Source organism: Erythrolamprus reginae, chromosome 10, assembly GCF_031021105.1.
Source record: "Erythrolamprus reginae isolate rEryReg1 chromosome 10, rEryReg1.hap1, whole genome shotgun sequence".
In the NCBI taxonomy this organism is placed as follows: Eukaryota; Metazoa; Chordata; class Lepidosauria; order Squamata; family Dipsadidae; genus Erythrolamprus; species Erythrolamprus reginae.
In genome coordinates this window covers 9,873,189-9,899,051 of record NC_091959.1, presented here as the reverse complement: position 1 = coordinate 9,899,051, position 25,863 = coordinate 9,873,189, and the positions used below count along the sequence as shown (strand labels likewise).

General features: G+C 42.0%; 1 protein-coding gene across 3 annotated transcripts in view; it reads left to right on the top strand.

The window, feature by feature from the left end:
* The window catches only part of CEP152 (centrosomal protein 152), a 49,533-nt gene extending 24,415 nt beyond the window's left edge, over positions 1–25,118 (top strand). For 2 of the 3 annotated variants that reach the window (XM_070762348.1, XM_070762349.1), the window contains exons 15-28: positions 472–602; positions 4,812–4,940; positions 5,958–6,093; positions 7,317–7,496; positions 10,197–10,442; positions 12,232–12,363; positions 13,768–14,409; positions 17,081–17,255; positions 18,207–18,386; positions 19,269–19,359; positions 19,473–19,573; positions 22,198–22,354; positions 23,272–23,375; positions 23,845–25,118. In XM_070762348.1, the coding sequence (XP_070618449.1) occupies positions 472–602; positions 4,812–4,940; positions 5,958–6,093; positions 7,317–7,496; positions 10,197–10,442; positions 12,232–12,363; positions 13,768–14,409; positions 17,081–17,255; positions 18,207–18,386; positions 19,269–19,359; positions 19,473–19,573; positions 22,198–22,354; positions 23,272–23,375; positions 23,845–24,785 (3,345 nt within the window). In that variant the 3' untranslated portion in view covers positions 24,786–25,118. Of the gene's footprint in view, positions 1–471; positions 603–4,811; positions 4,941–5,957; positions 6,094–7,316; positions 7,497–10,196; positions 10,443–12,231; positions 12,364–13,767; positions 14,410–17,080; positions 17,256–18,206; positions 18,387–19,268; positions 19,360–19,472; positions 19,574–22,197; positions 22,390–23,271; positions 23,376–23,844 lie in introns of those variants that run through there. The other variant, XM_070762350.1, reaches the window with a different exon arrangement.
* The last annotated feature ends 745 nt before the right edge of the window (positions 25,119–25,863 follow it).

Below are 25,863 nucleotides of genomic sequence, written 5' to 3'. Positions count from 1 at the left end.
GCATTATGTTGTACGCAGAGAAATATGTTAGCTGATGGTATCAAAAAATAAATAAATCAGGAGTCCGAAGCACCTTTTATTTCTAACACATTTTTTAAAAACACGAACTATCTCTATTGAGGAGGGCCATTTGTATGCAACACACCTGGAAAGAATAATGGCTTGTTTTAAGAGGCATTTTACACACTTCCCAAAGAGAAATGCATTTTCTAAGAAATGCTAACTTTCTTCATGGTTTTGCATCTATAGCCTAGATAGGAATATTACAAATTTTTCTGTCCCATCTCATGGGACTAATACTGTTACTCATAATACGTAATTCTTAAAGCCTGAAAGATGAATAGTTTGAGTGCGATGCCATATTAACACCCTGCGGTGCTGCCAAAAGCAATCTTGATTGCAGCAGCCTGGAAATATGTTTCAAAGACATGAAATATGAGGCTAGGCTTAATACTATTTCTCTTTCGTCAGAGTCATAATGCACGTCTTCAGGAACTCCTGGAAAGCAAGGAGCACCTAAAAAATGCAAACCAAGACCTGTGCAGTCAAATGAGGCAGATGATCCAAGATTCTGATCGAGATAAACAGGAAGCCCTCGACAGGTGATTTGGGAGGGAAAGTTCAAGCAATCGTGGAGTAAAGGCCTTTAATGAGCTTAAATTACCTCCTGTTTTTCCCTATGGAGGAAATAATGCACTGTATTTTTCGGAGTATAAGACACACCTTAGTTTTGGGGAAGGAAAACAAGGCAAAAATATCCTTGTTTTCTGTGTATATCATCTGCTGTTTGCTGTTTGGCAAATTGCCTCTGATTGCCTATCATCAGCATAGATAATATCTATCTATCTATCTATCTATCTATCTATCTATCTATCTATCTATCTATCTATCTATCTATCTATCTATTTATCAATCATCTATCTATCTATCTATCTATCTATTTATCAATCATCTATCTATCTATCTATCTATCTATCTATCTATCTATCTATCTATCTATCTATCTGTTTGTTTATGTTTATTAGCTTTGTATGCCGCCCCTTTCCGTAGACTCGGGGCGGCTCACAGCACAATAAAAAACAGTTCATAACAAATCTAATAAATTTACAATTTAAAATATTTTAAAAACCCCATTATTAAGCAGACATACACAGAAGCATACCATACATAAATTGTATAGGCCCAGGGGAGATATTTCAGTTCCCCCATGCCTGACGACAAAGGTGGGTCTTAAGGAGTTTACGAAAGGCAAGGAGGGTAGGGGCAGTTCTAATCTCTGGGGGGAGCTGGTTCCAGAGAATCGGGGCCGCCACAGAGAAGGCTCTTCCCCTGGGGCCCGCCAACCGACATTGTTTAGTTGACGGGACCCGGAGAAGGCCCACTCTGTGGGACCTAATCGGTCGCTGGGATTCGTGCGGCAGGAGGCGGTCTCGGAGATATTCTGGTCCAATGCCATGAAGAGCTTTAAAGGTCATAACCAACACTTGGTTAATTGAATTGTGACCAGAAATTGATTGGCAACCAATGCAGACTGTGGAGTGTTGGAGTAATATGGGCATACCTAGGGAAGCCCATGACTGGTCTCGCAGCTGCATTCTGCACGATCTATCTATCTATCTATCTATCTATCTATCTATCTATCTATCTATCTATCTATCTATCTATCTATCTATCAATTGGATTTCTATGCCACCACTCTCCGAAGACTCGGGGCGGCTTACAACATATAATAATTAAAAAACAATATGAAATAACAATAACAATCCAGTTAATTAACTATATAGCTAACCTAAAATCCCCAATATTTTAAAAATGAATTGTACACATTCAAACCTCAGCCACACTTAACATTCATCAGCCAGGGGGCCCTAAGATCTAATTGCCCCAAGGCTGGCAACATAAATGAGTCTTAAGACTTTTATGGTGGGGGCAGTGCAAATAACTGGGGGAGTTGACTCCAGAGCCGCCCCCCCCCCCCAGAAGACTCTTCCCTTTGGTCCCGTCAAGTGGCCTTGTCTGATTGACGGGATCTGGAGAAGGCCAACTCTGTGGTACCTAACCGATCACTGAGATTCATACGACAGAAGGCGGTCCCAGAGGTAAACTGGCCCGATGCTATGTAGGGCTTTATAGCTTATTTATTTATTTATTTGTTTGTTTGTTTGTTTGTTTAGTTGTTTATTTAGTTGTTTATTTAGTTGTTTATTTAGTTGTTTGTTTGTTTGTTTATTTATTTATTTATTTATTTATTAGATTTGTATGCCGCCCCTTTCCGTGGACTCTATAGGCATAGGATATAAACTGTTTGCTGTCTGACCCATAGAAATAGCAAAGAATTGGTGAATAGCCAGCCTTCTCACTGTCTGACTTGGGTACCATCTGCACAGGTTGCTGGCACATCACCATATCAGCCTCTTCTCGGGAGGGATCTGCTACCAGCTGCATGGGTTGTGGGCGATCCACAACCGAGTGATTGTTTCTGTGCCATAGCCCTGGTCTTGTAGAATTGTTTCCCCTGGAAATTAGATTGGCGCCATCAGATTGATTTTTGAGACCTGTTAAAGCAGACACTCTTCTGGAGACCTTTCACTGGTTGACTGGACAAGAATGTCTTTGTCACAATACACTTATCTTTTATGTACAGTGTTCCCTTGATTTTCGCAGGGGATGCGTTCCGAGACCACCCGCGAAAGTCAAATTTCTGCGAAGTAGAGATGCGGAAGTAAATAAACCATTTTTGGCTATGGACAGTATCACAAGCCTTCCCTTAACACTTTAAACCCCTAAATTACCATTTCCCATTCCCTTAACAACCATTTACTCACAATTTACTCGAGTCAAAAAGAGGGCGGGGAAAATATTTACTGACCTCTCACATCCTGGACACAAATTGTTTCAACTCCTACCCTCAAAACGTCGCTACAGAGCACTGCACACCAAGACAACTAGACACAAGAACAGGTTTTTTCCGAACGCCATCACTCTACTAAACAAATAATTCCCTCAACACTGTCAGACTTTCTACTAAACCTGCACTTCTATTCTACTAGTTTTTCTCATCATTCCTTTCACCCATTTCCTCCCATGTTGACTGTATGACTGTAACTTGTTGCTTATATCCAAAGATTTTTATTAATATTGCTTCTTCATTGCTTATTTGACCCCTATGACAATCATTAAGTGTCGTACCACATGATTCTTGACAAATGTATATTTTATTTTATGTAAGCTGAGACCATATGCACCAAGACAAATTCCTTGTGTGTCCAATCACACTTGGCCAATAAAAATTCTATTCTATTCTATTCTATTATTACTGGTACTCACCATTGAATAAGACACTTAGTGATCCTGATATTTATAAACATAATTATTTATTAACAATATTTTTTTTTGTTATTTATTTTCAAAAATTATTAGCTTGGTGATGACATATGACGTCATCTGGTGGGAAAAACCATGGTACAGTGGAACCCCGACATAAGAGCTGCTCTACTTAAGAGCAACTCGAGATAAGAGCTGGGAGGGGAGATATATTTTTGTTCTACTTACAAGCCCAAATTCGAGATACAAGCGCCAAGGAGCTGTCTCCTGAAGCCAAACGCTAACTTCCGCGTTCGGCTTCAGGAGACAGCTGCGAAGCGGCGTGCATGTTTTAAAAGGTTGCAGCCGGCCTGGGGGGCTCGGGGGGGTGCTTGCAGCTTTCTTTCTTGCTCTTTTTCTTTCTCTCTTTTACCTTCCCTTCCTCTATTTCTTCTTTTCTTTCTCCTTCCCACCTTCTTCCCTCCCTCCCTCCCTTCACTCATTCCTCTCTTACTCTCCCCTTTCATAAGTTTCCTTGCTTCCTTCCTCTGTTCCTGTCCCTTCCCCCTTTCTTTCTTTCTTTCTTTCTTTCTTTCTTTCTTTCTTTCTTTCTTTCTTTCTTGCTCTTTTTCTTTCTCTCTTTTACCTTCCCTTCCTCTATTTCTTCTTTTCTTTCTCCTTCCCACCTTCTTCCCTCCCTCCCTCCCTTCACTCATTCCTCTCTTACTCTCCCCTTTCATAAGTTTCCTTGCTTCCTTCCTCTGTTCCTGTCCCTTCCCTCTTTCCTTCCTTCCTTCCCACCCTCCGTCCATTCATTCACCCATTCCTCTCTTGATCGCTTAAAGCCGGTCCCTGGTGCAAAAAGGGTTGGGGACCTCTGTCCTACAGGATTGGGTGGCAGAGAAGTTGAACATATGTAAATTTAAAAGTTTAAGAAAGTTTACAAGTTAAGTGAAAGAAACTTCATTATTCATTTATATGTACATGTACATTTCTGCATTAAAAACATGTCTTTCTGCATAATTTAGACTAACTTTGTGAGTTTTTTGAGGGCTGGAACCAATTAAAATTATTTACATTAATTCCTATGGGGAAAAGTCGTTCGAGATAAGAGCTGCTCGACTTAAGAGCCCAGGTCCGGAACGAATTAAACTCGTATCTCGAGGTACCACTGTATAGAAAAAAACCCGCAAAGTATTTTTCAATTAATATTTTTTTAAAAACCGTGGTATAGGCTATTCGCGAAGTTCGAACCCGCGAAAATCGAGGGAACACTGTACTGTCTTCTTCAAAATCTGGATAGATATGGCTGGTGACGCTGCATTTATACTGTTCTGGGCCCTTTGCTTATAATGTTTTTCCAAGTACTGTAATAAATTAAGCTTTTTCAGATTTTAGAGACGTGAAGAGGGGGGATCTGCTGTTTCATATTAACCTACCCAGGCTTCATGCTCTTTTGAGACTGAAGGATGCCAATGCAAATTAAGCTTTTCCCTTTCCTCCTCCAGGTGTGAAAGAACCTACTGGCAACATTATGAAGACACAAAGAAAAAACTCCTTGAGGAGGCTGCGGGAAAGCATGCCGCAGAGAAAGAAAAACTCATCCAGGCTTATGAAGAGAACATTGCTCAGTTAAAGTATGAAAATATTTGGAAAGTTAAACTGAAACATCTGAAATGAGTTTACATGCGCCGTATTGGCGCAGTGGTTAGAGTGCAGTACTGCAGGATACTTCTGCTGACTGACTGCAGTTTAGCAGTTCAAATCCCACCAGGCTCAAAGTTGACTCAGCCTTCCATCATTCCGAGATGGGAAAAAGGAGGACCTAGATTTGTATTTATTGTATTTTGTATTTATTAGATTTGTATGCCGCCCCTCTCCGAAGACTCGGGGCGGCTAACAACAATAAAAAAGACAATGTAAACAAATCTAATATTAAAAATAATCTAAAAAAACACCAATTTAAAGAACCAATCATACATACAAGCATACCATGTATAAATTCTATAAGCCTAGGGGGAAGGGAAAATTTCAATTCCCCCATGCCTGACGACAGAGGTGGGTTTTAAGGAGCTTGCGAAAGGCAAGGAGGGTGGGGGCAACTCTGATAACTGGGGTGAGCTAGTTCCAGAGGGTTGGGGCCGCCACAGAGAAGGCTCTTCTCCTGGGTCCCACCAAACAACATTATTTAGTCGACGGGACCCGGAGAAGGCCAACTCTGTGGGACCTAACCGGTCGCTGGGATTCGTGCGGCAGAAGGCGGTCCCGGAGGTATTCTGGTCCGATGCCATGGAGGGCTTTATAGGTCATAACCAAAACTTTGAATTGTGACCGGAAATTGATCGACAACCAATGCAGACTGCGGAGTGTTGGAGTAACATGGGCATACTTAGAGAAACCCATGATTGCTCTCGCAGCTGCATTCTGCACGATCTGAAGTTTCCGAACACTTTTCAAAGGTAGCCCCATGTAGAGAGCGTTACAGTAGTCGACTAGATTATTGGGGGCAAGAGGCTGACTGTAAACCGCTTAGAGAGGGCTGTAGAGCACTATAAAGCTGTATATAAATTTAAGCGCTATTGCCCTCCTTCATGTAGGTTTCTTAACCTGGCATCTTCTTTCATGTCGTGTTTTTTTCCCCCCTCTCTCTCTAGGTTGGACATTGATGACCTGAGCAAAGAGATGATTGTGGTGAAAGAATGTTACCTTGCTGTCTGCAAGGAGAAAGACGAGCAGGCCGCCATTCTGAAAGCAGCATTTGAACAAGAGCAGCAGCAGAGGGAGGAAAAGGTAGAGCGGGCCAAATGGTTGCGAAATAGCAGGGCTAAATGAGAGTCCTGAGCAATCTTAGCCTTTCCCTAATTAGTACGATGCATGATTACACTAAGAGCTACGGTGGCGCGGTGGTTAGAATGCAGTATTGCAGGCTAAGTCTGCCCACTGCCAGCAGTTTGATCCTGATCGGCTCAAGATTGACTCAACCTTCCGTCCTTCCTAAAATGAGGACCCAGATTGCTGGGGGCAATATGCTGACTCTGTAAATCGCTTAGAGAGGGTTGTAAAGCACTGTGGAGCGGTATATAAGTCTAAATGCTATTGCTACTGCAATAGGGCCTAGGGGAAGAGCTTTTTCGGTGGGGGCCTCGGCCCTCTGAAATCATCTCCCCCGGAGATTCGCACTGCCCCCACCCTCCTTGCCTTCCATAAGAGTGTTAAGACTCACCTATGTCGCTAGCCTTGGGGCAATTAGGTCTGAGCCCCCTGGCCAACGAAATGAGATATATGTTGTATGATTGAAGTGGTATGATTGTTTTTAAATATTGGATTTTTAGATTGTAATTTTAAATTTAATTAGATTTGGCATTGTACTATATTGTTATACAGTAGTACCTCTAGATACGAGCTGCTCCACATGCGAGTATTCCAAGTTACGAGCCACGACGGGAGCGGAATTTCTGTTCGACACCCGAGCTCAAATTCGGGATACGAGCCGAGCTTCCACTAGGTGGCGCAAGAATCCTTGCTTCTGGTTATCTCGGCAGGGAAAAACAAAGGCTAAAGGCATTTGTTCAAGATACGAGTTGATCGACATACGAGCTCGGTTCTGGAACGAATTAAACTCGTATCTAGAGGTACTACTGTATTATATGCTGTGAGCCACCCCGAGTCCTCGGAGAAGGACGCCATACAAATCTAATAAATAAATTATTGACCTCGGAAGGATGGAAGGCTGAGACAACCTTGAGCCAGTCGGGATCGAATGCCAGGCTGTAGGCAGAGTTAGCCTACAATACTGCATTCTAACCACTGCACCACCAGGTCTCCTAGTGTAATCATCCATCCCTCTTCAATAGGATAAAGAAATGCTTTTGAGTAAGAGGTAGTACGTTGACATATGCAATAGGAAATTTGTGCAGTGATGGGAACTGCCAGAGATCTTAACTTTTTACCTCTCTAATCAACACAACCTCTTACCGGAATGATGTCCTAACATCTACTCTTAATGTTAACAGTTACTGGAGGAAAAGGAAGATTCTTTGAAGAAACTAAGGAAGGAACTAGAAGAAAAAAACCAGAGTTCCATGGAACTAACGAAGAACCAGTGGCAGAAGGAAAAAGAAGCCGACATAAAGCAGCGTATTGACAGTGAAGTGAAATTTGCCAAAAATATTTGGGAGAAAGAACAGAAAGAGGTATGCTGGGGTTTCTTTTTTATTATTATTATTATATTTTTATTTTTAACAAATGTGACATACAAGACAAAAGAAAAAACATACATAAAAACATATATATACAACATTTGGAAAATGAAAGTTTCCCCCCTTTTTTGTTTTGGATATTTGATCAGAGAATTACACTTCTTTTACATAATATTAATTTTTGAATTCTTTTATTTGACGTGTTGCTTTGCATAAATTTTTCTTTCTTTCTTTTAGCCAATCATAAAATTTTGCCCATGTTTTATAGTAATCTGATTCTTCTTTTCCCTCTAATCTTTTGAATAGCCTGTCCATCTCCGCACAGTCTAGTATTTTTTTAATTATTATGTTTTCTTCCGGTATTTTATCTGTTTTCCACTGTTGGGCATATACTATTCTGGCAGCTGTTAGTATATGTATACAGTGATCCCCCGAGTTTCGCGCTCTCGATCATTGCTAATCGCTATATCGCAATTTTTCCACCCGGAAGTAAAAACACCATCTGCGCATGCGCGCCCCTTTTTTCTATGGCCACGCATGCGTAGATGGTGGAGTTTGCGTTCCCCGGGCAGATCAGCTGCTGGGCGGCTTCCCTGGGTCTTCCCCCTCTTGCTGGCGGGAGGGCGAGCGGCGGGCATCAGCGAGGAGCCGGGGTTTCCCCTTTGCGTGGGCGGCCAGTAAGACCCCAGCGCCGCTTCCCAGCTGAGTCCCGAAGCCAAACGCGGAAGTTCGCCTTTGCCGTCTGGCTTCAGGACTCAGCTGGGAAGCGGCGTGAGCGAACGGCGTGGGCGGGCGAAGGGCGGGCGAGCGGCGGGCGAGCAGGCAGGCAGGCGGCGGACAAGCGGTGGGCGGACAAGACAAGCGGCGGGCGCGGCAGCAGCGAGGAGTTTGCGTGGGTGGCGGGGAAACCCCAATCTTCGGCTCCTCGCTGCTGCGGCGGAAGTAAAAACACCATCTGCGCATGCGCAGATGGTGTTTTTACTTCCGCACCGCTACTTCGCGAAGAATCGATTGTCGCGAGGGGTCCTGGAACGGAACCCTCGCGATAATCGGGGGACCACTGTAACTAGGTGTCTTACTTCTTTTTCTATTTTTTTTTATTAAAAATACCCAATAAATATAATGTATAATGTATGCTGGGGTTTCTAATGTCCCTCAGATGGCAGCCTCCAGTGTAGTTTCACAGAGATCAGGTAGGTGGGGTTGTGAAGAACTTCACCTGGATCTTGACGAGCATATTCATCTTTTTTTAATGACCCCTTGCGAAGTGGAGTCTGGGCAACTAAATGGAGCTAGCAGAGTGTTTACTGGCCGGATGCCCTTCCTGTCACCAATGCGGAGTTTTGTTCAGCAGATATATTCTCAGTGTTCCCAGAGAGAGAAAGCAATGTCGTTTGGCGGGACCCAGGAGAAGAGCCTTCTCTGTGGCGGCCCCGACCCTCTGGAACCAGCTCCCCCCAGATATCAGAGTTGCCCCCACCCTCCTTGCCTTTCGCAAGCTCCTTAAAACCCACCTCTGTCGTCAGGCATGGGGGAATTGAAATTTCCCTTCCCCCCTAGGCTTATAGAATTTATACATGGTATGTTTGTATGTATGAGTGGTTTTTTAAATTGGGGTTTTGTAGATTGTTTTTAATATTAGATTTGTTTACATTGTCTTTTTATATTGTTGTTAGCCGCCCCGAGTCTTCGGAGAGGGGCGGCATACAAATCTAATTAATAAATAATAATAATAATAATAATAATAATAATAATAATAATAATAATAAATATCTGCCTCTACCTAGGATCGAACTCACAGCCTCCTGATTGTGAGGTGAAAGAGCTCTACCTCTAGGCCAGTGATTTTCAACCTTTTTTGAGCTGCGGCACATTTTTTACATATACAAAATCATGGGGCACATTGAGTAAGGGGGGGAGGGGCTAAAAAAAGTTTGGACAAAAACTCTCTCTCTCTCTTGCTCCCTTTCGCTCTATTTCTCTCCCTCTTTCTCTCCCTTCCTCTCCATCCCTTTCTTTCTCTCTTCCTTCCTCTTTTTTGCTCTTTCTATCTCTCCCTCCTTCCCTGCCTATCTTTCTCTCTCTCTTGCTTTCTTTCTCTCTCTTGCTTTCTCTTTTTCTTTCTTTCTTTCTCTCTCTCTTGCTTTCTTTCTTTCTCTTGCTTTCTTTCTCCCCCCCCTCTCTCTCTTCCTGAGCTTCGCGGCACACCTGACCATGTCTCGCGGCACACTAGTGTGCCGCGGCACACTGGTTGAAAAACACTGCTCTAGGCCACCACACTACTTCTCTTGAAGAGCTTATTCCTGGGTTTTAAAAACATAGCAGGAAACCACTTTTTCAGTGGCGCCAATAATTTAGTTGCTTCTAGTCTAAAAATGTGTATCCCTTTGATTTTAAGGGAATTTGGGGATCTTTGATACTTCATTTCTTACCAGCACTGATGATGTTACCCAGTTAGGGCAATGAAACATCTGCAAGAAAGCAAGCGAGGTCATAGACAACCAAGGACCCCTCACTTAATTTTTCAGTCCTTTCTCTGGCCAAGTTCAGCATCCGTCTCCTTTCTGCTTATTAGAAACACAAACAAGCCCAGCCAAGCCTTCTTGTTTTATTTCGGATTTTCTGCCCCGCTCCCCAACGATTTTCTGTACGTGATTTATCCTTTGTTTAGCTGCATCCTTCTGTCCACTACAGGCCCGAGAGCAAGCTTGTCAGGAAGTTGAAAAAGAATGGCAGCGAAGACTGGCCCAGGCTTTGGAAGAGACGAAGAAACCCTCGGTGGATCTCACAGATCACAGCTGCCAAACGGAGGAAACCCTGCGCCAAGCGATTGCAGAGGCGGTGGAGGAGCAAACGGCGTTGTTTCGGGAGGCTCTGAAGGCAAAGGAAAAATCGCTAAGGGAGCACGAAGCCAACTATCACGAGAGCATCGCCACTCAGGTGACGGGCAGATGGGCGGCTTTTATTTTTTATGGGGTTCCAGATATAAACCAAAACACGCAGAAGGTGAATCAGGGTCATGAAGTAAATTGGAATAGCGCTTATATAGACTTTGGAAAACCACAGCAGTGGAGAGAATATCCGGACTGACACCACCCCACTGGCCTTCCGGAGACATAGAAACATAGAAGTCTGACGGCAGAAAAAGACCTCCTGGTCCATCTAGTCTGCCCTTATACTATTTTCTGTGTTTTATCTTAGGAGGGATCTATGTTTATCCCAGGCATGTTTAAATTCAGTGACTGTGGATTTATCTACCACGTCTGCTGGAAGTTTGTTCCAAGGGTCTACTACTCTTTCAGTAAAATAATATTTTATTTATTTATTTATTGGATTTGTATGCCGCCCCTCTCTGGAGACTCGGGGCGGCTAACAGCAACAATAAAGGAGTGTACAATAGTAGTCTGATGTTAGAAATAATTAAAAGCCCATTAATATAAAAAAACCAAACGTACATACATACATACATACCATGCATAGAATTGTAAAGGCCTAGGGGGAAGAGGGTCTCAATTCCCCTATGCCTGACGGCAGAGGTGGGTTTTAAGCAGCTTACGAAAGGCAAGGAGGGTTGGGGCAATTCTAATCTTTGGGGGGAGTTGGTTCCAGAGGGCCGGGGCCGCCACAGAGAAGGCTCTTCCCCTTGGTTCCGCCAATCATGTTGCTTTTGATCTTTCCCTCAACTAACTTCAGATTGTGTCCCCTTGTTCTTGTGTTCACTTTCCTACTAAAAACACTTCCCTCCTGGACCTTATTTAACCCTTTAACATATCTAAATGTTTCGATCATGTCCCCCCTTTTCCTTCTGTCCTTCAGACTATACAGATTGAGTTCATTAAGTCTTTCCTAATAGGTTTTATGCTTAGGACCTTCCACCATTCTTGTAGCCTGTCTTTGGACCCGTTCAATTTTGTCAATATCTTTTTGTAGGTGAGGTCTCCAGAACTGAACACATATATAAAGACCTGGCTTTTCCATCAGGCCTGGGGCCATTGATCTGATGGTGTACCATTGAGGTCTGGCCATAAATGGTACATGTGGTTTTCAATGACTGGATTTAAATTTTTTTGAGGGATTTTAATATTATCTATATACAGTGGTACCTCTACTTACGAACTTAATTCGTTCTGTGACCAGGTTCTTAAGTAGAAAAGTTTGTAAGAAGAAGCCATTTTCCCCATAGGAATCAGTGTAAAAGCAAATAATGTGTGCGATTGGGGAAACCACAGGGAGGGTGGAGGCCCTGTTTCCTCCCAGGAGATTCCTAGAGAGGCCCCACAGAGGCTTCTCCCTGCCTTTTCCCGTTACAGTTTCGGAGGCTCAGGTTTGTAAGTGGAAAATGGTTCTTGAGAAGAGGCAAAAAAATCTTGAACACCCAGTTCTTATCTAGAAAAAATTGTAAATAGAGGCGTTTCTTAGGTACCACTGTATTTGAATGAATGAATGAATGAACGAACAAACAAACAAATATTGCAACCTGCTGACGAGCAGAATCAATGGGGAAGCCAGGTTTACTTAACAACCGTATTAACAAAACCACAACGATTCGCTTAACAACTGTAGCAAGACAGGTCATAAAATTGGGCAAAACTCACTCAGCAAAATGTCTCAGCAACAGAAATTTTGACCTCAATTGTAAGTTGTAGGTCGAAGGCTACGTGTTATTGAAACTGACCTGAAACCTTTTTTTTTTTTTTGCTTCTTCTTGACTTTGGCTTACTGTTTGTAGGTGGAATTGGCTCTGACAAAAGCTCGTGCGTTGTGGCTGCAAGAACTTACGGATCTGGAGGAGTACAAAAATCACTTGAAGGTAGCCAAAGAAAAGTGGGAAAAGGACTCCGAAATCAGCACAGCAGAGAAGGTAGCGGAGAACGGATTCAGCATCGCTAAGTGACCAAATGTAGACAATATGACGCGTTTTTATTTTACTGCATTGGCCTTAGATTAGAAAAACTATGAAATTCAATTGATGGGATTAAACAAATGCCTGGATATCCGTTTAAGAGATCTGTATTGAAGCCTATAACACCACAGCAAGATTGTGTGTATCTGTCATCTTCTGAATTAAATAGTTTTAAAGTGAGTTTGAGCAAGTTTAGCTTGCGGTATCTAATTTCAGAGCTTTTGCTTTCTGAGACCCCCTTGGAAATGGTAATTTATCATATAAGCAATGTAAATATAAAGCTTTCAGCTTGTTAATAATAGCTACTTGATTTAGAGAGTCCTTTATTCTTGTTGTACTGCAGGCTACTTCAGTTGACTGCTAGCTGTAGTATAATCAGGCTCAAAGCTAGATGACAGACTCAATGATTCCTCTGTAGAACTGTTTAAGCAGCTCTTTGGCCAATTTGAACTTTCTGAATTGGTGCAGAAAGAACATTCTTTGTTGTGATTTTTTTAATGACCTTTTTGATGTTAGGTGTCCATTTTAAGTCTTGAGATACGATAGAACCTAGAAACTTGAAAGACTCTACTGTTGATACTGTGTTGTCTAGTACTGTAAGAGGTAGTAATATAGGAGGGTTTCTCCTAAAATCTACCACCATTTCTACAGTTTTCAGTGTATTTAGTTCAAGATTATTCTGTTTGCACCACAAGGCTAGTTATTTATTTATTTTTATTTAATCATTTATTTATTTTTATTTATTTATTTATTTTGTCCAATACAAATTGAAAGTTAAGGAGAATAAAAACGTGTAGTAGTAAATATCAGGGAAGGGATAGAAGAAGAGATATGAGAATAGAATACATCAATGAAGAGTAGAGGAAGGATATATGGATGGGAGAAAAGATATATAAAATATAGGAGAGACAATTGGACAGGGGACGGAAGGCACACTAGTGCACTTATGCTCGCCCCTTACTGACCTCTAAGGAATCTGGAGAAGTCAACTGTGGAAAGTCTAAGGGGAAAATGTTGGGGGTTGACACCACAGAGTCTGGTAATGAGTTCCATGCTTCAACAACTCAATTGCTAAAGTCACATTTTTTACAGTCAAGTTTGGAGCGGTTGATATTAAGTTTGAACCTGTTGCGTGCTCTCGTGTTATTGCGGTTGAAGCTGAAGTAGTTGTTGACAGGCAGGATGTTGCAGCATATGATCTGGTGGGCAATACTTAGATCATGTTTAAGGCGTCGTAGTTGTTCAATCTTAAGTCTTGTGGACTTCAACTTCCAGAGTAGCAGGCTGCGGAAGTCCACAAGTCTTATTGGAGACCCCCTGCATTTAAGGCATTACTGACCAACTTCTGTGTGGTCTCTTTAGGTATCATCCGTTGAAGAGAAATGGAAGAAGCAGCTTGAGAACAACAATATAGCCCAGAGAAGAATCCAAGAGCTTGAAGAGAAGGCGCTGTCCCTTAGAAGGGAGCTGGAGCTGAAGGAAGACGAGACCCTGTCGCTTGTTAAAGCAGAGCTCGCAAAAGCTCATTCTCAATGGATTAAGGAGAAGCAAGAGGAGATTTTTAGCTTGCAAGACCAAAACGAAAAAGAGTGCCACGCCCTTCTACAGGACCAGAAAGTTAAACTCGGTGAGATGTTTGCAAAGGCCAAAGAAGACCTTGAAAATCAAAAGAAAGAATTGCTGGACCAAAAAGAGGCCGAGCTGAAGATGTGTCTTGCCAGGAAACAACAGGAGTGGGCTGTTCAGGAAGCCAAGAGGCTTCAGAATGAAATCCATCAGTACGAGGACAGGATTCTGGTTCAGGTAGAACTTCTCCTAGATGACCTCCACAAGGATTTGGTCCAGTGTGCAAGCTGTGAGCGTACTTGGGAAACTAGGTGGAAGGTGTCTCCTCCTCTTCAGATCAATCTCCAGTTCAAAGACAAACTGACATTTTGTTTACAGAAAGCCTACCGGAGCACGGTCAATGCCATTCTTGAAAAAGCAATGAAAACATGGAACCAGGTAACTTTGACGTGGCCTTAGATGATTGGCATTTTGATTTTATGGTCCTGTGTTTTCCACATTTTAGCAGAGCAGTGCTAGGGAAAATGGGATGGTTGGCTTAGGAAAGTAAAATAATAATAATAATGATATCTATTGTATCTATATAATACAAAAAATATCTTAATAACAATAACAACAACAGAGTTGGAAGGGGCCTTGGAGGTCTTCTAGTCCAACCCCCTGCTTAGGCAGGAAACCCTACAGTACGTCAGACAGATGGTTATCCAACATCTTAAAAACTTCCCAACTTTTGGAGGCAAGCTATTCCACTGATTAATTAATTAATTAATTTTATTTATTTATTTTATTTGTATGCCGCCCCTCTCCGTAGACTAATTGTTCTAACTGTCAGGAAATTTCTCCTTAGTTCTAAGTTGCTTTTCTCCTTGTTCAGCTTCCACTCATTGCTTCTTGTTCTACCCTCAGGTGCTTTGGAGAATAGGTTGGCTCCTTCTTCTTTGTGGCAACCTCTGAGATATTGGAACACTGCAATCATGTCTCCCCTGGTCCTTCTTTTCATTAAACTAGCCATGCCTAGTTCTTAGTCATAGAAGAGCCAACTTTGCCTACCCCTGGAGTAGACATACCCAGTTCCAGCAGCCATTCTTCATATGTTTTAGCCTCTAGCCCCCTAATCATCTTTGTTGCTCTTCTCTGCACTTTTTCTAGAGTCCCAACATCCTTTTTGCATTGTGGCGACCAAAACTGAATGCAGTATCAGTATCTTTAAAGCAGAAGAATTTGCATATTTGCACACATTTTTTTTTCTAATAGTGCTTTTATTAGATCCCAGACATTAAAAAAATGAAAATTAACTTGGAATAACAATAACAAGGGAATAACAAAAGCAAATTAAAAGTGACAAAAAGATATTACCAATTGATAACCAAGAGCACTCCAATGGATGACCTGCAACACCTTTGAAAGTTCTAGATTCTCTGCTGAGATATTGATGCTCCCGATGTCACTGGGTTCCACACATTGTCCTGGCATTCCACTTTTGTGCTCCCCCCACTTTTTATTGTGAGGAAAGTTTCACTCCTCACACATCACAACTGAATATATTCTCAACTTGAGCTGCTCTTTGCCTCGGAAAGAAATGTGAAGGTGTAGTTACCGTGTTTCTCTGAAAATAAGACCCTTATTTTTGGGGGGGAGGGCTTATTTTCAGGGGAGGGCTTACTTTTGGGGGCAAGAGTTTATTTTCGGAGGAGGGCTTATTTTGGGAGGGATGTCTTATTTTCGGAGAAACACGCTATTAAGTATTGCTGTGTCAGATAAATCTTCCTTTATTGAGGAGAAAACTAGATTCTTCTCTGCTCTGATTGTGGTAAGCAAGTAGGATTTGGTAAAAGCCGGGAAAGATCAGTTTCAAAAACCAGCTTTCCTTAGATTTTTCTAGGAATGAGGAATACGGTTGTAGATCCTACATTGCAGGCTGACGTTTTAAGAGTGAAATGTTCTGAACCCTATTTTCCGCTGTTGTCTTTTACTTTTATCAGCAGTTAGTAGTTTATTTGAACCTTTGGGTTTCTCTCAATAAAGGGTGGGGCATTTGGGAGAGCTGTTAAAATGGAAATTGCTTGAAATTGGCCACAGCATGGCATCCTGTGTTAGCAAAAACTACAGAAGAGAGGGATTTAGGGGTAGTGATTTCTGACAGTCTCAAAATGGGTGAGCAGTGTGGTCGGGCAGTAGGAAAAGCAAGTAGGGTGCTTGGCTGCATAGCTAGAGGTATAACAAGCAGGAAGAGGGAGATTGTGATCCCCTTACATAGAGCGCTGGTGAGACCACATTTGGAATACTGTGTTCAGTTCTGGAGACCTCACCTACAAAAAGATATTGACAAAATTGAACGGGTCCAAAGACGGGCGACAAGAATGGTGGAAGGTCTTAAGCATAAAACGTATCAGGAAAGACTTCATGAACTCAATCTGTATAGTCTGGAGGACAGAAGGAAAAGGGGGGACATGATCGAAACATTTAAATATGTTAAAGGGTTAAATAAGGTTCAGGAGGGAAGTGTTTTTAATAGGAAAGTGAACACAAGAACAAGGGGACACAATCTGAGGTTAGTTGGAGGAAAGATCAAAAGCAACGTGAGAAAATATTATTTCAGTGAAAGAGTAGTAGATCCTTGGAACAAACTTCCAGCAGACGTGGTTGGTAAATCCACAGTAACTGAATTTAAACATGCCTGGGATAAACATATATCCATTGTAAGATAAAATACAGGAAATAGTATAAGGGCAGACTAGATGGACCATGAGGTCTTTTTCTGCCGTCAGTCTTCTATGTTTCTATGTTTCTATCCATAAAATGTAGGCAAGTAACTAAAGACACTTATTTCATCTAGGATAAATATCAATTAATCTACAGAAATGATCACGGGTAAAAAAGGTAGTAAAATCAGGCAGAATTCACTTAACGACTAAATTGTTTAGTGATAGAAGTTGTGGCTCCAAGTGTGGTTGTAAGTCAAGGACTACAAGTAATTAGCAGCTGCTGTTGTTGGTATTAAGATAAAGATGTCCCAGGTTCCCCCCCCCCCTTTGGAACACAAGATTGATTGTTGGTTCTGAATTGCTGTCTGTTCTTATAACATTTCTATCTATGTGTTCCTCTGCAGAAACATGAAAGTCTGATCTCCGATTGCAAAGATTCAGATGAGTCTTACATGCAGAACGGTGAAGGGGAGCCTGGAGACAAATTCAGACGCCCCATGTATGACGTTGGGCTACAAGTAGAAATCCAGCGGATACTAAGAAAACATCCCCCTTTACAGGAGACTGAAATAGATTTTGGTATTACATTGCACCTGTTTCCTCACTTTAATTTGAGCCTTGCTGAGTCTATTTTACCTAATGCTTAAATTAAGTTTTCCCTAGTCACAATTGGCCGTACTAGCCAATAGAGGCAGTTTAGAGCACTGTCCAACCCTGGAAACTTTAAGACCCGTGGACTCCAATTCCCAGAATTCCCCAGGCAGCCAGGGAATTCTGGGAGTTCACATCCATGGCTCCTAAAGTTGCCAAGGTTGGACAGCCTGGGTTTAGAGCAGTGTTTCCCACCCTTGGCAACTTGAAGATATCTGGACTTCAACTCCCAGAATTCCCCAGCCAGCATTTGCTGGCTGGGGAATTCTGGGAGTTGAAGTCCAAATATCTTCAAGTTGCCAAGGGTGGGAAACACTGGTTTAGAGAATAGAGAATTGCACAGATATTAAAGAATACTTTGGGAATAAAGTTAATGTGTTATAGAGTTACAGCTGGGGAAGTCCATGAATATTATTCAGTGTGTTAGGCACTGGGTGACATCTTGGTAAAGTAAAATCTGGAGAGCTACTTCATTAAGTACTAAGATTCTAGCCCTGGTTAATTTTCTGATGGGTGTCAATGAATGCTAAACTTCAGAATATTCTCTCAATTTCTATGGCTTTCTAAAGGCGATATAAGTGTATGAAAGATTGAAGCTTCGTACACTGTAAACTTAGAATTATAAGCCTGTAACTGGAACTCTTCAAGAATCTTAGTTCAAATTCACTACTAATTTTTCATTGTTAAAAAGTGAACACCAGGAATAGATTTACCCTGTGGCTGTGCATAATGAAACCATGCAGCTTCCAGAAAAGTTTTTCCTAAAACAGCAGCTAAGACGTCCATAATAACTACAATCTGGTGGTATGGTAGGATTATCTTTTCGATTGTTTGGTCAGCCAAAAAGTGACCAGTAACTTTTGATATTTGTTGGCGCAGATTGTACATGTAAAAAAAGCAATATGTTGTCGCAAGCCGAGGTTTGTTTTGAGCATTATCGACAGCAACTGGAAAAAAAGGAAAAAGAATGTCAGGATTTGAAAAAGAAACTTGACAAAGCTTGCAAACATCTCCAGCTTGTAGTGAAAGAACAAAAAACAGTGTCTGAACAAGCTCAAGGTCTGTATCTTAATTTCATGCTTTGTTTGATGACCATTAAGAACGTAAAAATAGAACCCTGTCATTCTCCCATAGTTTAATGTTTCTGAAAATATATATACAGTGATACCTTGTCTTACAAACTTAATTGGTTCCGGGACGAGGTTCTTAAGGTGAAAAGTTTGTAAGACGAAACAATGTTTCCCATAGGAATCAATGGAAAAGTGATTAATGCGTGCAAGCCCAAAATTCAGGAGAAGCGCAAGTGGATGTGGAGCGCCCGGGAGGCATTTATCCGTCCTTCGCTCCGCATCCACTTGCGCTTCTCCTTCTTCCCTCTCGCCTCGCCGAGTCAGGCGCAGAAGGCTTAGCGGGGACCAGCGCTCGCAGGAAAAACAATCCAGGCTCGCCAACCCGGAAATGCGAGGCGAAGGACGGCGCTGGTCCGAAGTTGTAGAAGCGAGCCGAGCGGGCGGCCGGAGCTGCGCCCTCCTTCGCCCGCCTCCTTTCCGGCAGGCAGGGCTGCCCAACTGCGCAGAGCATCTCCTCCCCTCCAGACGCGTGTCGGGGAAACGGGTCGGTTGCGGGGACGAGCGAGCGGACCAGCGCCGTCAAAGCGGAGGGAACCGCCGCCAGGGCGCCGCGAACTGCTCCAACGCCTCCCTCGCTTTTAGTACCGTGTTTCCCCGAAAGTAAGACATATGTCTTACTTTCGGGGTATGGCTTATATTAGCCGACCCCCCTGAAACCCCCCATATGTCTTACAATCGGGGGGGTCTTACTGTCGGGGAAACACGGTAGTAGAATGACAATCAATTGGAGTTTTAAATCATAATAAAAACAAATTGCTGGTTATTATGTAACACCAAGTTAAAGAGGCTCCCCCCCCCCTATTTTTTTTAGAGAATGAAAAAATTATGAAAGCCCTCATGGAAGAAAACTCTGCCATGAAAAACCAGCTGGATGATTTGAAATGTGTCAATATTACTCCCAGGTAGTTTACACATTACAAGAGAAATAATAACTTTTTAATACATATAAGAATAAACTTTCTGGACAGTTGTAAATTCATTCTCGGTTTGGGCATTGTGTTTCTTGTGCTGCCAGGTCATCCTCAGAAGGCTGTATCTCAAAACCTTGTTTGTGTGATAGAAAAGCTTTGGAAGAGATGCGTTCCCAGTATCTTAAAACTGTGAGCAAAATTAAAAGTAAGTAGTAAAAGAAGATGTTGGTTCCATAATCGATTCATCCTGGTTTTTAAGCTTATGAGGGAGGGGAAATTTGGATAGGTCCTTCTCTTGTTTAATTCTTCTCTTACTGCTTCGGGTGCTGAGGAGACACGGAATTCTGGTTCTTGCTCTTCTGACAATGTCAACCATTGTTTTAATGTATCTTTGATGCTGTCTCTCCATCTTCTTCTGTGTCTGCCTCCTGTTCTTTGATCATCTCTTTTAGCATCTGCCATGTATGGTATGGAATCCTCTAATATAGAAACATAGAAGTCTGATGGCAGAAAAAGACCTCATGGTCCATCTAGGACTGATGCAATCAATAGGTGTGCCTATTTTGAGAAAGGATTGATAAACATGCAGGGCAAAAGCCTGAATTATGAAAACTGATTAAGGGGGGAGCTAATCTAGTAGTTAACAGAATGATAGAATAATGGAATAACAGAGTTGGAAGGGACCTTGTAGGTCATCTAGTTCAATTCTGATAAAGTTACGTAATTTTTAAAATTTCCATTTCCATAGAAACATAGAAGTCTGACGGCAGAAAAAGACCTCATGGTCCATCTAGTCTGCCCTTATACTATTTTCTGTATTTTATCTTAGGATGGATCTATGTTTATCCCAGGCATGTTTAAATTCAGTTACTGTGGATTTATCTACCACGTCTGCTGGAAGTTTGTTCCAAGGATCTACTACTCTTTCAGTCAAATAATATTTTCTCATGTTGCTTTTGATCTTTCCCCCAACTAACTTCAGATTGTGTCCCCTTGTTCTTGTGTTCACTTTCCTATTAAAAACACTTCCCTCCTGGGCCTTATTTAACCCTTTAACATATTTAAATGTTTCGATCATGTCCCCCCTTTTCCTTCTGTCCTCCAGACTATACAGATTGAGTTCATTAAGTCTTTCCTGATAAGTTTTATGCTTAAGACCTTCCATCATTCTTGTAGCCCGTCTTTGGACCCGTTCAATTTTGTCAATATCTTTTTGTAGGTGAAGTCTCCAGAACTGAACACAGGATTCCAAATGTGGTCTCACCAGCACTCTATATAGCAGGATCATAATCTCCCGCTATATAGGGAGCGGGATCATAATCTCCTGCTATATATTATCTACTGTAGTGTATTTTGGAGGTGGTAACCCTTTGAGAGCAACGGAATTTCATTTTAATGTATGCCAATTAGTGTACATTCAAGAGCAATTACAAATAGACTTAATGATATTTTTTTGAGTATAAGACTCACAGCAGTATAAGACGCACCTTAGTTTCGGGGGAGGAAAATAAGGGAAAAAATCTACCTACCAAGTATTCATCTGACTTGCGTTCTTAGTCTGGCCAGCTTTAGCACATTATTTTATCCACTGATTAGGCTGAAAAAAAATCATCTTTGGAGGGAGCAGCAATGAAAACAAGCCTGCAAAGACTTAGGATTGGAAAAAAACTTCTGAAAGAGTAGCAGTGAAAAAATCCTGCAAGCTGGGAAGATCGTTAGCATCACGTTAGGGCTGGGGGGAAAAAAATCTTCCAAAAAGCTACATTCGGAATATAAGACACACCCAAATTTTCAGTCTCTTTTAGGGTGGGGGTGGTGAGGTGCATCTTATACTCTGAAAAATATAGTATATACTGCTTTACAGTGCATTATAGCCCCCTCTAAGCAGTTTACAGAGTCAGCATATTGCCCCCAACAATTTGGATCCTCCACTTCGGAAGGATGGAAGGCTGAGTCCACCTTGAGCCTAGTGAGATCTGAATTGCAGGCAGCAGAAGTAGCCTGCACGCTAACCACTGTGAAAAAGTGACAAAGTTCTTCTAAGTTCTACTACTAGTCTTCATATTTCAAGTCTTGTTGAGTGTCTACTAGTGAAACCTGTAAACAGATGGGTTTCTAGTGGTACCAAGGGTGAGCAGCTTAGAAGAAAGAGAGAAGGATAAAAATAGCTTTTTTTGATCCTGTCTACGTACGATAAGGTCCCACAGAGTTGGCCTTCTCCGGGTCCCGTCGACTAAACAATGTCGTCTGGCGGGCCCCAGGGGAAGAGCCTTCTCTGTGGCGGCCCCAGCCCTCTGGAATCAACTCCCCCCAGAGATTAGAACTGCTCCCACCCTCCTTGTCTTCCGTAAACTACTTAAGACCCACCTATACCGCCAGGCATGGGGGATTTGAGACACCTTTCCCCTAGGCTTATTATAATTTATGTTTGGTATGTATGTGCTGTTTGGTTATTAATTATGATAGGGTTTTTAGTTTTTTTTAATATTAGATTTGTGCCAGTATAATATTGTTTTTATCGTTGTTGTGAGCCGCCCCGAGTCTTCGGAAAGGGGCGGCATACAAATCTAATAAATTATTACTACTACTACTACTACTACTACTACTATTATTATTATTATTATTATTATTATTATTATTATTATTATTATTATTATTATACATAGGATAACCTCATTCTCTGCCTTTTTCTTCTCACCAAAACAATTTGGTACAGTTCCCAATTCTATGTATGAATACATATACTGTACAGATGCAGTGAAAATTGTCCATCGCCATTCGGTGTTTTATGCGCATCACCAAATATAAATCGGCATTGTTTGTTCATAGGTGACATGCTTCGATACATCCACGAAAGTAAGGAGAGAGCAGCGGAAATTATAAAAGCTGAAGTTTTAAGGGAACGGCAGGAGACCGCCCGAAAAATGCGCAAATATTATCTTATCTGTCTTCAACAGCTTCTGGTTGATAACGGCAAGCATGAAGGGTGAGGCATTTCAAATGATGCTAGATGTGAAGAGAACTCTCATCAAAGACCTTGGATGATGAACCTCAAGGTGTTTTTGTGTATTGATTTTTTAAAAGTGATTTTCCGGTTTATATTGCTCTGGTTGTATAGTGCCTGCAACAATTTAAAGTGAGCTGCAGAGGCAGAGAAAAAGAAAAGAGATCTGTTATCTTTTGAATAGAAAATAACAGATAGAATCTTCTTATATTCATTATTCCTTCTTTCCCTCCCTACCTCCCATACAGACAAGGAGGTTCATTCAGCCTGTCACAAATTCCCTAAAATTGAATAGATATAAAGCTTATCTCCGGGACCGCCTTCTGCCGCACGAATCCCAGCGACCAGTTAGGTCCCACAGAGTGGGCCTTCTCCGGGTCCCGTCAACTAAACAATGTCGTTTGGCGGGACCCAGGGGAAGAGCCTTCTCTGTGGCAGCCCCGGCCCTCTGGAACCAACTCCCCCCAGAGATTAGAATAGCCCCCACCCTTCTTGCCTTTCGTAAGCTCCTTAAAACCCACCTCTGCCGTCAGGCATGGGGGAACTGAGATATTCTTTCCCCCTAGGCTTCTACAATTTATGCGTGGTATGTTTGTATGTATGATTGGTTTTTAAAATAAGGGTTTTTAGTTGTTTTAGTATTGGATTGTCGCATGTTGTTTTTGCCACTGTCGTTAGCCGCCCCGAGTCTACGGGGAGGGGCGGCATACAAATCCAATCAATCAATCAATCAATCAATCAATAATAATAGGGAGCCCTGTCTCAAGAATAAATCTTTTCTTTCTTCAACATTTTAAGAAAGGCAAACGTTTTCGTTCTTATTTGGATTCTTAGTTCATTAGAAAGGCTTTTTAAAGAATTGCAATTTTTTTTAAAAAAAATCTTGTTATTTTTTTCAGGGCGGAAAAAAAAATAATATGTGCTGCGGGCAAAATTGCTACAATGGCTAAAATATTAGAAACTCCTGTTCGGAACTCAGCACTAAATAAAACCTTACATTCAGGTAAACTACCATGTCTAATTTTCCTTTTTAAAGCTTTATTTATTCAATTTATCAATTTTTAAAACATCACAATAATTTTGCACAGATAAGAACCGATCCCTTATATCAATTCTATAACTTACTGTTAATTAAATTTACATTATTTACACAAGTTCTTCATATTTACATAGTTCTTATATTTGTACATGCTTCCACATTATGTCACAATTTTTAAAATTTATTTTCCATCCAATTATACTATCTTTGCCAGGTATCATAACATTCTGAGTTGTGTAATCCTTTTATCTGCATCGTCAGCCTATCCATTTCCGCACATTTGTATATTTTTGCCATGTCTAATTTTCACACCTGTCATCTTTTAAATAAGGAGAGAACACAATATTTTCCACACCAGGGATGTTGAGTTTATTTCTGGGGAGTTTGGATGTGCTTGTTTTAATTTAATTTTGGTTTCCATGTCGCTTTCCAGCCCTACCCCCAAACTCCAAAACTGAAGAACCCAAAACAAGTTTCACTCAACATTCTATGCCTACCCCAAAAGAAAGTCAAACACACGATGAGAGCATGGGCAAAAGACATACGCCTCGTAGCTTGCAACCTCAGCTTGATGTCGAAAACGAGCCACGCCTAGTTTCTCAAACCCAGATGTCCAGGAAAGCTTTTAAACACCTGGACCAGCCTTCAGTTAGTGTTTCGCCCGCAGAAGCATTTGTTGAGGAAGAACTTGGAAGCAAAGGTCTACCATGTAGAGTTGAAACATTCCAGAATGCTTCTTCTTGCGTGTCTCAATCAAAGCTTCCAAATACTCATCCTCTTGCAATGGATGGATTTGACTTTGGAGTCCCCGGCGAAAAGTATAAGCACCTAAACGAAAGGCCACGGAGAACAGAGGCTGGATGTAGCCCGTCGGCTAGACAATGGAAGGCGTCAACATCTGGGAAAACCCCGGGCTTTGAAGTCCAAGAAACTCCAGTAAGAGACGAAGGGTCTTCTTCTGACTGGAGCTTATTAAGCGAGACTCACGCCAACCATAGCGGTGGCTTTCAGCATCCCATTCCAAAAATATATTCCAGGGGGCCTCTAGACACCCATTCAGTGTTTCCCACGACCAACACCCGTTCCCACGTCAAGGATGAGTCTTCTGTTTTTTCACCCCGTCTCGCTGGACATCATGAGAAGGAATTTATCAAGAATCAAAACATAAATTGCACCGACGTCCACCTGACCGTGAATTCGAGCTGTACACCGTTTGCAGACTTGGGCACCGTACGTCCTGCCATCTCCCACCCGGAACCGTATTCCGCAGCGGGGAAAAACTATAGTTCACTACAATCCAGGAAACACATACACAGGTTTCTGGATTGCCAGCAAGACAGTGGTTTCGAGAGCCCACAGATCAACTTTGATTAATCTCCAACATCGGGAAAACTCGGACAAAAGAGGAGATGCTTAAATATATTTAAACGAAAGGATGTGGAGAACACGTGTGGTGATGTTTTTGAGTGTTTTTGTTTATTTTATATTATGTGTTATCTCGTAGGTATCTGAGGTTATTGTTATAGATTGCCTCTGTGTGTGTGTGTGTGCGGGTGTTGGTGTGTGTGATTTTTCTTTATATGGCGAGGTAATATTGAATTGTGTCGCGGGGAATTGTCTACTTTTTTGCACTCGAGATTAGTGTGCAGTCCAATGCAAATTTTTTACATTTTATTTATATAAAAATAAAGCAAATATTTTGTGGGCCTAATGTATCAATCCTCAATCTAGCCGCCCTCTCCCCAGCCTCTTTTTGTTGGTGACTTAATACTTTTATTATTTTATTATTATTATTATTTATTGGATTTGTATACCGCCCCTCTCCGTAGACTCGGGGTGGCTAACAACAATGATAAAAACAGCATGTGACAATCCAATAATAAAACAACTAAAACCCCTTATTATAAAACCAAACATACACACAAACATATCATGCATAACTTGTAATGGCCTAGGGAGAAGGAATATCTCAATTCCCCCATGCCTGGCGGTATAAATGAGTCTTGAGTAGTTTACGAAAGACAGGGAGGGTGGGGGCAATTCTAATCTCCGGGGGGGAGTTGGTTCCAGAGGGCCAGGGCCGCCACAGAGAAGGCTCTTCCCCTGGGGCCCACCAAACGACATTGTTTAGTCGACGGGACCCGGAGAAGGCCAACTCTGTGGGACCTTATCTGTCGCTGGGATTCATGCGGTAGCAGGCGGTTCCGGAGGTAATCTGGTCCAATGCCATGTAGGGCTTTAAAGGTCATGACCAACACTTTGAATCGTGACCGGAAACTGATCGGCAGCCAATGCAAGCCACGGAGTGTTGAGGAAACGTGGGCGAATCTTGGAAGCCCCACGATGGCTCTCGCGGCTGCGTTCTGCACGATCTGAAGTTTCCGAACACTTTTCAGAGGTAGCCCCATGTAGAGAGCGTTGCAGTAATTGAACCGCGAGGTGATGAGGGCAT